At 36.9% G+C, this 14,698-nt stretch overlaps 1 protein-coding gene across 1 annotated transcript; it reads right to left on the bottom strand.

The window, feature by feature from the left end:
* Positions 1–634: 634 nt before the first annotated feature.
* MTFR2 (mitochondrial fission regulator 2) lies at positions 635–14,254 on the bottom strand. Its single transcript, XM_087954863.1, has 9 exons — positions 14,049–14,254; positions 12,200–12,279; positions 11,296–11,418; positions 9,645–9,749; positions 7,611–7,729; positions 6,592–6,788; positions 5,596–5,893; positions 4,110–4,293; positions 635–1,987 (listed from the first exon to the last, which is right to left on the bottom strand). Exons 2-9 carry the CDS (start codon positions 12,260–12,262, stop codon positions 1,889–1,891), a joined length of 1,188 nt encoding a protein of 395 aa, XP_087810989.1. The 5' UTR covers positions 12,263–12,279; positions 14,049–14,254; the 3' UTR covers positions 635–1,888.
* Positions 14,255–14,698: the final 444 nt, after the last annotated feature.

Genomic DNA, 14,698 nt, shown 5'->3' with positions numbered 1-14,698 from the left:
AACTAATAATAATAATTAGACATCATCTTTTCCTGAAAGAAAGAACATGCAAGTTTTTCTATAGGTAGAAAAAAATGTGCTGAAGATTTGATATATATCATGTTATCACTCTGGAAAATAAGAAACTAGCCTACTAAGCAGAATAAATTCCTAAATCATATACTAATTTCAGATATTTCCTTCTAGTAAAGATAACCATTTGACAGAGCGCACTTTTAAAAATAAAGCTACATACAAGCCACTTTAAATTAAAGACTGAACTTCTAAGGAAGGTGCCTAAATATATTAGTTCAGTGCTGATTAAATTGTAGCATATTATTTAGTAATAACTTGACATCAATGTTGAAACATCCCAATGCAAATTACAAATAATTGCTAACTTTTCATTATACATCTCTGCAAATATCAGTGCAGAGGTATTTCCCACCCAAGAAAGACTGTAACAACATACAATAACGAAGTATGAGTCAATATACTGCCATAAAGAAGTACCTACATATTTGATAAGGAAACCAATTATCTTCTGCTAGGTTTATTCTTCTTGTTATCAGTTATTAAAAGGATTACTGCTGAGAACAATACAGTGTGTCAGGCTACAGAACTTTTTCCATTCAATCAACAAGAATGAACTTCTGAAAACCAAAAGGAATCCTTTATTGAGATGAGACAATTCATGTAGGGATTAAAAGCAGCATCTAACATGCCTCAGGCATGCAGGAATAGATAAGGGAGTTTAAGACCCCTCCCCTTCTCTTGATGTGTATTTAGTAAAACAAAGAGCCAACATGTTTATTCCCCCCCCCTCCCTCTTCTGAGAACGATCTTTTTTGAGGTTCCCAGGAGACATCTCCCAGCAGGAATTTTTACGATCTCTTCATCCTGTGGCTGTCTCTCTCAGAGGTGACAGGTTTCCAGGCATCTGGTTTCCGTCCCTCCATATAGTATATCATGGGTTATCCAAATTCAATATAAGATTTAATATATCCATGTTACATCAAAAAGGATTTCTTATACCAACTTCCCACCCCACTTCTTTTTCTATGAAGAATGGCAGATATATGGATCTGACACAATGTCATATTGTGCACAGAAGAAAGTTGCAAATAACTACAAACAAGAGCATATCAGCAGAAATGATATACATATACATTTACACTAGGCAACATTTAAGTCTTGGGATTCGCAGCCAGTGCTGCCTAATGCTTCTGAACCAGCTCAGACAAAGCTGATTTAGCTATTTGTGGAGATGTGTGAACTAATTTTAGATGACTCCCTCACATTTAGTATCTGGGCATTACAAGACAAGGGGCTAATTATTAATGAGAGTAACCCTGCATAAACTTTGACAAACACACAAGAATTGTGAAACTTGATACATTTAAGCTATGGAGAAGTATAAGTCTGCACATACAGTAAAAAAAAAAGCTATTTTAGAAATTAAATTTACAGAGTTGATAAGAAGTCACATTAGTAATATTTGCATCATAAATGTCAAATATCAATATACTTTCCAATGTTTGTTCATAATCTTCCACTCCATTCACAACTGCAGAAAGTTCACAACTTATATACAAGAGGAAGCAAATGCTATAAGAATCAGTTAGGGAAATTTAAAACGATTCCATATATCAAGGAAATAACATGTTCTTTTTACTATCTTTTTACACATTAGTCATCTGACTAATACTTTGAAACCAATATCATAAAACGGATATAAAAAAATTATAGAGATTTATAGCTGATAAAAAATGCAATTTAAAAAATTCGTGTAAACACTCTGTTAGCACAATTCAGAACTGTTAGATTTGTAAGTCTTTGTACAATGCAATAATAAATAATAATAGTAGTCCCAATAGTCACAGCTGCTTCCACAAGATCAACATCATGACTAGATATGAATTTTTGCTTTTGAAGATGATACATTTGTTACTTCTTCAGTTTTGTTAAGTCTCTGCTTCATGCTTGGTTTCAAAATGCGACAATCAACCTGTAATCAAAAACATTTTATTCATAATTGTATTGCTTTTTGATTCAAGGTGACATACAAATTAAAATGAAATATAATAAAGCTAAAATGAAATATAATAAAGCTAAAGTAAGAATAAATCATTTTTAAAAGCAGACAATTAAAGTCATAGAAAAACCTATACTAGCATCTTCCGCATGTATTGAAATAGAATGGAAGCCAATGGAATTGGTGTGTGATTTACGTAATATTGTCAGCAATTGAGTTATTACCTTAGTTTACATTATTTACAACTTCATTGTCAGAACCATGTAGGATCCACAATAGTGGTCTAAACGGGAAATGATTAAGACGAGGATCATGGTAGAAAGTTTTCCCTGAGTCTAGGAACAGTGCTACATGGGTACCAGCTAAAAAAGAGCAAAGGTTCGCTTAATAGAGCATCAAATCTATAGCCTAAAAAGAACAATTTATGAAGAAGTTATAAAACCAATTTCTCAGAAGAGTTCAGTTCCTTTCAGAACAAGCAATATCTTCGGCCTATTAGTCTGTCTTCTGACAAACACCTTCAATTGGCCTGACTGAATCTCAGCTTATCAGCTTACTTCCATTCATCATAGCTTTCATACAGTGAGTGATAGCACTGATAAAGACAGGGTTGGTTATCACAAGCATTGTGATGGTGTCTAACCCTAGAACTTTATATATCTGAAAATCAGGGGCCTTTGAATGCCAAAAGGACAAAAAGAAAGCTCTGAGGGACCACGAGCAAACCACAGTAATCAACTGAGAAAGGATTCAGCATCTTCTAAAAGCGCTCAGACAAATAGGACCAGAATCAATGCGAAATATTGCTCTCAAATCCTATATTGACCCAATTCCTAATTCCAGCTGTCATTTATTCATAAAAGCCAGACATAATCTGAATTGATGTAATTTATCACAGTTACAGTTGTCTACATTAAACAATCTGTGATTAAAAAAGTCTTTTACAAAGGCATTTCTCATATGTATACAAGTAGCCCTTCCTTACAAACTGTCTCATTCAGCAACTATGGTGCCGTCATTCAATCATGTGATCACTATTAATCAGCACTGGAGTCTACACCTGACCTGTTATTTCTCTCTCTCCCATCTCTTGCAGAGCAGAGATGGGAGAGAAGAGATTACAAGAGAGTAAGCAGGCACACAATGAGGAATATTCACTGAAATCCAGATGCTGAGGCTGACAGCCACTAACACGCTATGTCAATACTTCAGTGTATTCCGCTTTGTGTGCTTTACTCTCTTTATAATCTCTTCCTCTCCAATCTCTCCACTCTGCAAGGTGTGGAAGGAAAGCAAGTGATTTGTGTAGGCAATCTCCCCTGTGTCTGACCCATCCATTTACCCCCAACAGGGCAGAAAACCTGGAGAGGACAGGATAAAAAGGCACACAATGGGAAATACACCAAGCTGTTTGCACAGCACCCTTGCAGCTGCCAGCACAAGTGCATGGCTTTCAATGGGTATTTTCCATCGTGCACCTGCTTACTCTCTTGTAATCCTTTCTTCCCAATAAATATAAATATGTATAAATATAAATACAAACATTCATTGCCTTCTTGTTAATGATCTCAGTGTCAGGGTGAGCATTCCAAAGACCAGAGAAGTGGTTAGGAGCAAATAAAAGCCGAAGGTGTGAAACCATTTAGTATTGTCAGCTTTGAGCTGGAAAGCACAGTTGAAGTTGTGTGATTTTCCACGTAGCAACCACTTTGCTTAGCAAAAAAAGTTGACGGTCCCAATTGTGGTCACTAAATGATGGACTACCCGTATTAAACTTTACAGAGCATATAAAAAACTAGAGACAGGGAACATTCAAGCCTCCTATTCGGAGCATTGTGAGAAAGTACAATAATTCTTGACTCTGAACTACCCTTCCAAATCACTCAAGAGCTCTGAACCCTCTATATATTCAAGGTTTCATGGAATACAATAAGAATACAATTCCAGCTGTGGTCATTAAGTTCTATCCCCATACTATCTATAGGGGTATTGATCTTGACTTTTCATCTCCAGAATATTTTCCTCTATAGGATTATTAATTTAATTCAAATTACAAAAAAAAAATATTTAAGGAAAGAATGATATATATACATACCATTGGAGTATCTGGACTAGAAAATGGTGAAGCACCATAAGAGCTGTTCTCTTTGTCAAATGAATCATCGCAAGTGCTTTGTGATCCAAATTTCTCTTTAAGAGCTTCTGCTATTAAAGCTGCTGGATCCCACTGAGATGGCTTTATCTTATTTCTTTGGGGTAAAGGTGTACCTCCAGGAGATCTGGAGAAAGAAAAGCAGAACATTTGCAATTTCTAATGCAAGACATTGCTATTGAAAAAGTAAAGTTGTGTTATATTTTCTAATCTGCTTTTGTTCTAATTTATTCAGCATCCTCCTTTCTAGAGGTCCTTGCTTGACCTATGAACTGTAACAATATTATACATGTTATTTTGCAGGCAGCTATAAAGCAGGCAGCTGTTGTGGTTCGCCGGCAGCAGGTACGGATGGTTGAGGTCTTGGAGAGCGAGGACTCAGATAAGGGGCCTGGTGTGTGATGCAGGGATGGGGCCAGGACCATCAGGGAGTGGAATGCTGCCTTTGGAGATTGTGGAGGCTGGCAGCATTGATGAGGAGATCCCCGAGGAACCTGTGCCCAGTGCGCGTGCACGCAGGGCTGTTTGAAGGAAAGATCAGCTGCAGCAGCACGGGCGACTCGGGAATAATGCTGCAAGGTAATGACTCCTCCCTTAAGAGATAAATGCCATCTGAGAAACCGGAGTTCTTTGCAGGAAGCAAAGTTTTTGCACTCAAGCCTTGTGGACATTCGGAGTATCTTGGTTGGTGTTTGGAGACTCTTTGTGTTTGAAATATTTCTTAGTAACTTTATCTAGTATTCTTGGCAGCCTTGCACAACTTTGGCAAGGCTCGTTCTTATCAGAAACAATTAGTTTAAAACAGCCTTTTAACCGTGAAGGAACGGAATTCATAAAGAATCATTAAAAGGTTTTGCTGTTACCTCTGTTTTGTGTTTGTTTCCTTGGAACAAGGTTTGGGTCAGAACAGCAGCCTTCTGATGTTTAAACTGTACTCTGCTACTTTTTACTACAGGTACTCTTTTGACAACCCACAGCCGACTCCGGAATTTTGGTCAGAAGTCATCACAGTCATGTGTTACCATGTGACTGAAGTCAAATTTACACCGGTTGTTTTGTTAAATGAATCCTGTGGTTGTATGTGCAAATCTAGCTTATCCAGTATGTGTTTTTATGCTAGAAAATGGAGGGGGGGGAGTCCCAAAAAGGGATTGTGTGATTGCAAGCCCAAACAACCTGGGGAAGCAGTCAGGGTGAAAACCAATTGCCATTCCTAAGGACCAGGAAAACCACTGAAAAGCAGTGACACAGAATTTCAGGTTCCTTTACCTCTTTAAAGTGAAGCCCTCTTTTTTTTCTTGGTCAAACTGAAATATCTGGGCTGGTTCTCATGGGAAAGTGCAGATAACCAAGAACCAAGCCACATACAGTTTTATAAGTTTGTAACAGCACTTTTTAAAAAAAAGAATTCACATTTTGTTCAACTTACTTCTCAATAGCTCTGAGTTTAACATTATTTATATCCTTGAGAACATCCATCATATCAGGAATAGCTTTCTGAAGTTCAGCCTTATCTTTAATCTTTTCAGTCTTTATAGCCCGATGTTGTTTAATAAGCTGAACTGCCGAATTATGGGAATCAAAATCAGATTTTAACCCAAATGAAGGGGGCAGTGGTGGAGGTGGAGGTATGATTACGTTACAAAGAGAAGTAGGAGCTGGCATAAAAACCTTTCCTGGCTGAGGGAAATCATTAGGAGTGTTTGATGAAGTCCCAATGTCTGAACCTATTAAACAATTGAAGAGAGAGGTAATATTAAAACAGGCATCTGTAGTGTTGATGGATAAATATAATAGCAGATAGTGACTGCTTATTTTAGAACAGTACTACGTCTGAAAACCAGAAAGCATGGATGATCAGAAAGGAGCTAATGAAATAAAAGAGAGAAAAATAAGACCACACAACACTGGTCCTGATACTAATTAACCACAAAGATCATTAGATAATTTTGATCCCATCTCTCACCCCAGGCTACATTTCTTTAACATTCTTATTAATAACAAAATACAAAATATGAGAATTCATTTTTTTCTCTGAAAAGAAATTTTCATGCTATCTGTTTAAAAACATTTCCTCAGTTTCGAAAATTTTTTTGTCAAGTAGCACATTTGGGATCTAAGAAACCCAATCTCTCTTAAAAATAAGTAGAAATAAATGTGCAATTCTTTAAATTCAACTCGAAGTCCCACCATCCCCCCTGGCCAGTAAGTTAATTAGATGTTTATGTTTAGAAAGAATCTGGGCTCCTCCTACTGTTGATGATAAAATGAGTAAATTTTAGGTGCAAACATAACCCGAAGCAATTATAAGCAAGACAATTTTCTACATAAAAGTTGCCGTCAGATGGCAATATGACTTAGTATCATTAGGAACAAGAGAAACACATAGAAACACATTCATTTGGATCCAGAAAGACAGACTTACAGGATTGATCATTTACTGCCCTGTTTGCTGCCAAAATTGCAGCAATCTGTTTACGAAGATGTGCTAATTCATTTTCAAGAACATGAATTTTTTCGAATGCATCTTCACCCTCAACAGTTGTTTTTTCACTTTTTTCTTTTGAAGAAATTGGCAAAGGAAGTACAGATGGAGTGGCAAACCCTCTCCATTCCTCAAATCTAGAAAATATCAGGATACCACAGTGTAAATAAATATGAGCATTCAAAAAGCCAAGACATTTGGGATAAAGCAAACTCGCATGCCTAACATATAAACTGAAATGTCTACAACTCGATCATATATACACAGCAATAGCACTGAATTCAGTAGGATTTACTCCAAATAATTGGCCATAAATAGCATTCTGAACAGAATAGTAAATATACTGTTTATAGCATCAGTGCTTCTGTGGTTTGCATTGCACTGATTTTTCAAAATCCATAAACTGATGACAATAAATGTAAAACAATTCCATTTCAAAAATACAGATACTTAATCAATCAACAGTAAGAGTTAATTAAGATTGGCTATCTTATTTATTTAAGTCTTCTCAATTTCTTATAGCACTGGGTTAAGCTCTATGTTACTATTTTTATTTTCTTAATTATGGCATCGCTGATCATTGACTGAATAAAGAAATGATTAACTGATAGATATACCACTGATAGAACATGCACCTGGAGAATCAGTGGAGGGGAGGAGTCTTGGCAGCACACAGCTCTCCCAGGGGGGAGGCAGTAAATTCCACCAGCGAGAAACCCAGATTAGGAGACTGTGCAATCCCAAAATGAATGGGGAAAGGAGAGAAGAGGTTCAGGGAAGCCACATCCTAGAATCACTCAGGATAATTCTATCAGGGTAGTGGATGATAGTTTTAGTTTGGCAAGATTCTTCCCATTAGGTATAAGTAAAAACAGGATTGGAATAAATTGGATTTTACTGGGTCATCTTCGGGCTTGTACCTGACAATACTTGAAAAAAGTCTAGTTGGTTTTACTTGCCTGAATTTAGTGCATGGATTTCTGTCTTCATCTACCATCCACAGGGCATCGGCAAGAGATGGTTGAACAGAATTAACGGTGCTATATTGTTCCTCTAAAGACTTCAGACTTTGGACAAGCTAAAGCATTAAAAAAAACACTTTTTTATAAACAGTTGTTTTTAATTATTAGCTTTCCAGCAGTAGTCCAAAAGACACATATTTGTTCTAATACTATTACCCCTTTTCAATAGGAAAGAAGCAATTAAGGAGAAGATGAGACTGCAGAATCCCAGTTTCATTAGAACGAACCATGTTGCTATGCAAATACTGAATTTTATGATGTTAAAATTCAGAGCAGTTAAAATGGCGCAATGGTTAAAATGCAGTATTGCAGGCTACTTCTGCCGGCTGCCTGCAATTTGGCAGTTCGAATCTCACCAGATTCCAAGTTGACTCAGCCTGCCACCCTTCCAAGGTGGGTAAAATGAGGACCCAAATTGCTGGGGGCAATATGCTGATTCCGTGAACCACTTAGAGAAGGCTGTAAAGCACTGTGAAGCAGTATATAAGTCAAAGTGCTATTGCTATCTCATGGCACAGGTACAGGAATACCACGGTGATATTGCAGTGTTTACAGATACTAATTTGGGACTAAAATTACAGGATAAGGAAAGTGGCTGAAAATCATGGCATCACAGGACAACACCTCTTAGGGATAGAAATTCTGGCATCTCTGGTTACCATTGTTAAACAAATCACCCCAGGTGGTTAGGCATGGACATCATATGGCCGCCGTTTGCAACCTCCTGCCAGTCTTACCACTGAACCAAAGATGCTTTTTCAAGAGGCAACTGGACTTTCTGATTTTTCTTTGAAGATGTTTTTATTCTCATCCAAGAAGCTTCTTCATCTCTGACTGGATGGTGAGGATGGTCAGAACTGAACAAGCTTCTTGGATGAAAAGGGAAACGTATCCAAAAGAAAAACCAGAAAGTCTACTTGCCTCTTGAAAAAGCACCTTTGGGACAATCATGACCTGGATGACTGAGAATCTCCATAGACACTTTATTACTGAACATACTTGTAGGAATCCAGTAGATAAGGTCACAGATGGGGATCACATGACCATAACGGCAAGCTGGTTGCTGAATGTCTGGGTTGCAATCATAGGATTTGTAGAAATACTACCACCATTGTAAGTACAAAAATGCATTGAAACATCCACTGAATGAGTGGTCATTAAGCAAGGACCACCTGTTCTTTGTTATTTCTACCCCTCCTCATGTCCCCTGTAAATACCTCTGATAAGAGTAAACAAAAGAATTAAGATATACTGCTTATTATTAGTATTATTTTATAGTAATAATACCAATCCTTCAAAAATTTTAGCTCTTCCAAAATTCTACTCATCCATTTTTAGGTAAGGAGCTGCCTAAAGTAAGATTTGCTATATAACTTATAAAGATATTTAGGATACAATGACTAAAATCCTTATTAATCTTCCTCTGAATGAAAACTAAAATGACAAGATAATATGTTTTCTTATTCATTTTTAATAATGACAGTTGCAACATTTTTCAGCTGAAGTACAGTGTAATAGTAGCAGCACACAACAAAATATATATTACGTATCACAAATTTTACCTAACGGCATTCAAACATTATTCAAAGTAGCAAGAGGGAGTTAATAATTCATTCATTGTCTGAAATTCGGCTTTTGAAAATTATCTATTTTTCTATTATATATACACAAAAAATCTAGGTGACTATGACATATACATTTAAATCTCTTTTACTTATTATTTTACAATGGCCACTGTTTAAAATTTCTATTAATTTATGTGCAACTTTTTCCCAAATGATAAATTTATGTGATATGTTTTCTCTATTACTATATGTTATATATAGCAGCTGGCTGAGGAAATCTGAGAATTGAAGTCTACAAGTCTTAAAGTGGCCAAGGTTGGAGACCCCTGATATATAGCAATATTGAAAAATATATACTGTAAATTAACAAGTTATTCATTTTAACTTTAACAAATAACTCATATACCTGAAAGTGAGGTCTTGAAAAAGGAATTAATGTAAGACACGCTCCCAATCTACGAACTAAACTTCGAGTAGGTCCGTATCTTTTTCCTTCTGAAACCCAGGATATCTAAGGGTTGAGAAGCTTGTTGAAGTTAAATGGAAACATTTTTAAACGGAAAAAAAATCAAACAAACGTTAATTATTTTAACTATATATCAACTAAATCTTGGTATATCTGACATGGTGAGGAAAACATAACTTACAGTTATTTAAATTGTAGTACAGAGTCTTCAATTTATGACCACAATTGAGCCCCAAAATTATGTTGCTAAGTGAGACATTTGCTAAGTGAGTTTTGCCCCATTTTACGGTCTTTCTTGCCACAGTTGTTAAGTGAATCACTGTAGTTTTTAAGTTAGTAACATAACTGTAAAGTGAATCTGGCTTCCCCATTGACTTTGCTTGTCAGAAGATCACAAAAGATGATCACATGACCCTGGGACACTGCAAACGTCAATTGAGTCAGTGAGTCAATTGACAAACAAGCATCTGAATTTTAATCATATGACCATGGGGATGCTGTAAGAAAGCACCATTGTGACTTCAGTCACTAAATGAATTATTATAAGTGGAGGACTACCTGTATTTTTTAAATTATTAAAAATAAATAAATATTGCTTTATAAAAACTAGATTCAAGTTCTGCTTGCAAAAGACACTTTCATTCTTTGTGTCATGCCCTTGGTAGAGTTGGACTCTGAGGGAGAGGAGGAACAGCCAACAGGGAGTGGAGGTGTGGCTCCGGAGGTTGTGGAGGACGCTGGGGAAGGGCAGAGGCCAGCTGGCCAGTCAGAGGAAGAACCAGGCCCATCCCCTCTTCATCCTAGGACACACAGGGAGGAACAGAGAAGGAAACAACTTGGCTTACGAGAGAGGAAGTGGCCACAATTCCTCTCATTAGCTGCAGCTGGGGAGAATAGTATATAAGAGAGACTGTTACAACACAGCGTTGCCAGAAGCAAAGTGTGTTTTATTTTGGGCTGAAGTCATCTTGGTTGGCGTCCTTCCAACAGACTGCCTTGTTATCTCCTTGAAGTTGGTAATTACTTATCCTGGTCCGTTGTGGAATTTCCTTCATTGTAGTTTGTTTTGGGTTTTTTATTTCACCTCTATCTGCTCATTAAGTTTGGACTGTATTGCTTTCTTTTGAAGACTATTTTTGAGTAAGTTTTATCTCCAACTGAGAATTATTGAACAGTGGGGCCAAGTTGAAGGCACTAAAGGACATTTATTTACATTTGGGATTTTGTTATGTTTGTGTTACACACTTTGTCATCACACTTTGAAAGATAAAAGAAAGCCCTGCTAATGGAAAGGGATGATAATTTATAGCCCTTGTGCCATGGTCATAGTATCCTATAGGAACTTCCAGTCTTACAAGGAAGTGTTTGTGAGGTACAGATTGAAATACCTTTCCCCCTCTCTCTAATAGGGTAGAACTCTGTTATTAGGTAAATGCCAGTATGTTTTCGTTCCCTATTAATAGCAATGGCAAATGAAGAAAGCAAGTTATCTAAGGCTGAAACGTAATACAAAACAGAATGGATGCAATCAATATATAGATGTCTATATAACCTCAAGGAATAAAAGGGGGAAAAACATTGATAACCTCACCAAACAATTCCTGGAATTGATACATAATTCTTGGAAGTATGTTCTTGAAAAGGTATTTGAAGAAAGATGAGGTCCAATCATACGAACAAGGCCATTTAGATACAATTTACACCTTTGCAAGGCCTGAATTGGGAGAAAAATAATAGCAAAACAAGTGACTTAGTTCCAAATGGAAACTTCTGTTGGTTCAAGTTTTGTAACTTTAGAGCTGTGGGCTGCAAAGACACTTCAACAGATATGTTATTTAAACTGAAGAGATAAAAAAATATAATTTAAAATTATGTATAGTAAAACACAGCAAGCAGCTGCTTCGAAACAATGTAAATATGTGCATACTAAGGTTGTAATTTCTCACTGGTTCTTGTTTTCATTTGCAGCATGATTAAAGTGAATTTAGCGTCAGGAATATATGACGCCTAATTCATAGCTATTAACAGCCAGTCAGCTTGGAAGATAAACCTCAAATCCCATTCCATCACAATTGGGACCAGAACTTCTATCACTAAGTCAAGTGCCCAATTTTACCTTTTTTTGCTGTGGTCATTAAGTGAATTTGGCTTCTCCCATTGACTTCTTTCAGAAGCTAAAGAAAGTTGCAAATGGAGATCCCAAGAACCTGGGACACTGCAATTGTCATAAATACATGCCAGTTGCCAAGCACATGAATGTTGTTCATGTAACCATGGGGACACTGCTATGATTAAGTGCAAGGAGTGGTTGTAAGTCACTTTTCAGCACTGTTAGAACTTTAAACAGTCACTAAACAAATTGTTTTAAGTCAAGGACTACCTGTATAGAGATAGGCTGACATTTTCAGAAGACAAGAGAAAGAGAAGTGGTATGGAACATAGACCCTTTAATATAAAATAATAATAATAATGCAAACACATATCTATCTGCTTACCAGTTCTGGGACCACACCATAATACTCCAGCAATTGCCGTAAGAGATTCAATAGCAGAGACATTTAAAGAATAGTGTAATCTATTAAGACAGACACAAATTAAAATTGATGAAAATGCCCAAAGAGTTCAGTAACCATTTACTTTAGCTGCAAGGAAAAATGTGTATATTAGATTAACCTTTACAATGTATTTAGTTTCATGCCAGTACCCAATTTATAATGTAAAGCAGCTTGTGATATTCTATGGTGAATAACAGAAAGTAATGCTAGGAAAATAAAGACAGATTTAAAATTATGAAAAATAAGCTTGCCTACATACTGTATGGGTGCATTCTCCTATACAGTCTAACATTCATACAAACATAAGTCGTATTTCTTAATCTTTCCCAAAATGTTTGTGACAGAATCATGAGATACCTACTTTAGAAAAAAAACTTCATGCAGTGGAAAAATTGGGTGGGAACCAATGGGAAACTATTCCAGAAATCATAAGAATCTTTGTTTGTTGAATTTCCCAGTGCAATATATATACATTTATTGGTCAGGACAAAGATTGACTATGGCTTAAAATGAAAACGTGGAATTTTCAGAGTGGGGGAAACTGCAAAACCTTCCATGTCATTCTTCCTATGCTGGAATAAAACTTATGAATTGTGTTTGGATTACTCAATATGTCCATCTTTGGATGCAAGATGGTTGGTTTGGAATGATGCTTTGATCCAGTCTCTTAGATTCACTTTCTTAATATTATAAATAGTAACGTTTTTAGATGTTCTTGAATGTATACAAGGTACGATCTTGTACAAGTTCAGTGGAGATCTATTTACCAAAATGTCAGATATCAACATATCATTAAAATAATTTACAAATTATTTACATGGATGATGCTTTACCATATTAGTTTTTAATTTTAATCACATTATTTGATATTTTGTATTTTATTCACATAACATATCAGAATTTTACTTATGAGTTTGATAAAATAAAAATTCAGATAGTCACAAAATAGTAGAAAAGAGATATAGAATACTAATTCTTTGCTGCTATCTGGAAGTCAGTCAGATTTTTTACATCCCAGATTTAATAGCACCAAACATATCTGAATTAGAAATTTCCCATTCGATCCTTTCACAAACATAAATATCATTTTTGTTCTCTGTATAACATTTACTTTTTTTCTTCGTGACATGAAAAATATCAGGTTTACAAAAAAAAAACTATTTATTTATAGTGTTTATATAATTATTTAAATACATTTAAAATTTATACAAAAATGTTTTACAATAAATGTCTTCATATTCTACCAAAACAACACTATCTCACAAAGTCAGGTAGCAACCAAATTAAAAACAGACTTAAACGTGACTCCAACGGGAGTTTTAAATTCTAGGTCTTCACTCGAAATGATAAAATCAAAATACCCAGATATATACACTTCCGATGTCTATGGAGATTGTCCCAAAGGTGCTTTTTTTCCAAGTGGCAACTGGACTTTCTGGTTTTTCATCGAAAACGTTTCTTCGGCTCTGAAGTCAGAGTTTGCGACTTGAAAAAAAAAAAGCACATTTGGGATACACTTCCGATGAGAACAAACATGAAATAGTGTATTTTGAAGGCAGACAATATGAATATGGATTAGTTTTGCATTGCTCCATTCGCACTAATACGGCCACTCCCAAAGCATTTTGAACCGGGATTTAAGAACCGTTCTTCAGTAAGGCTAACTTGTAACTGGATTTGACCAGTGGGATTATCTTTATACTAAAATTCACTTTAGCCACATGCGGATAAAACAAACAAGCGGGGCGAGGGTGCAAGCTGGCCAAGACGCGAGCCGTCCGGGACCCACCGTGGACGGAGACTTCGGATCTGCCAGCCCGTCGAAGAACCGCGGGATACTGACGAACCCCACCAGGAGCGGCGCGAACCTTTTCGCTGGAACCCCTGCGGGAGCGCCGCACCAGACTCCCCCCCGTCGGTTCTTTACCCGAAGGCTCCTACAAGGAAAGCGGCCAGAGAAGGTAAGCAGACGCGAGCTTCCCCTCCGCGACAATCAAAAGTTGGCACCCTTTTTCTTGATTGGCGAGATTGGGAGCGCGAATGATTCGCTGTAGCCAATCAGGAGGGAGCAAGGAAGCCATCTGACGCTCCAACCAATCCCAGAGCTTACTTTTTGTTCATAGATCTATGCGTGAGGGAGGAAAAATAAAAACGGTCAGGTTGGGGGTCGGAATGAAAGTGTCTTTAATTAAGCAGGCTCACGGGATTTCCGTGATTTCCGATGCAGAAGCGAAACCGCAACTTTCCCAAACGGGGAGAAAGTCGGTTGCTAAATAAGAACGGGCCATATCTATTGTTCGGCCTTGCAGAAGGCATTTGACTTAGTGTCGGCCATTTGATCCGCCGCATGTCGCTCGTGTTGCGCTGCACCCACTGAACCGCCACCCTCACCCCCACCAACTCCTTCGCCAACCTCCTTTGAAGATCAAGCATTTTCTT

Source organism: Notechis scutatus, chromosome 1 (assembly GCF_049901735.1).
Source record: "Notechis scutatus isolate UNSWTSFEM ecotype Mainland chromosome 1, rNotScu1.2, whole genome shotgun sequence".
Lineage (NCBI taxonomy): Eukaryota > Metazoa > Chordata > Lepidosauria > Squamata > Elapidae > Notechis > Notechis scutatus.
This window is presented reverse-complemented; position numbering and strand designations above follow the sequence as displayed.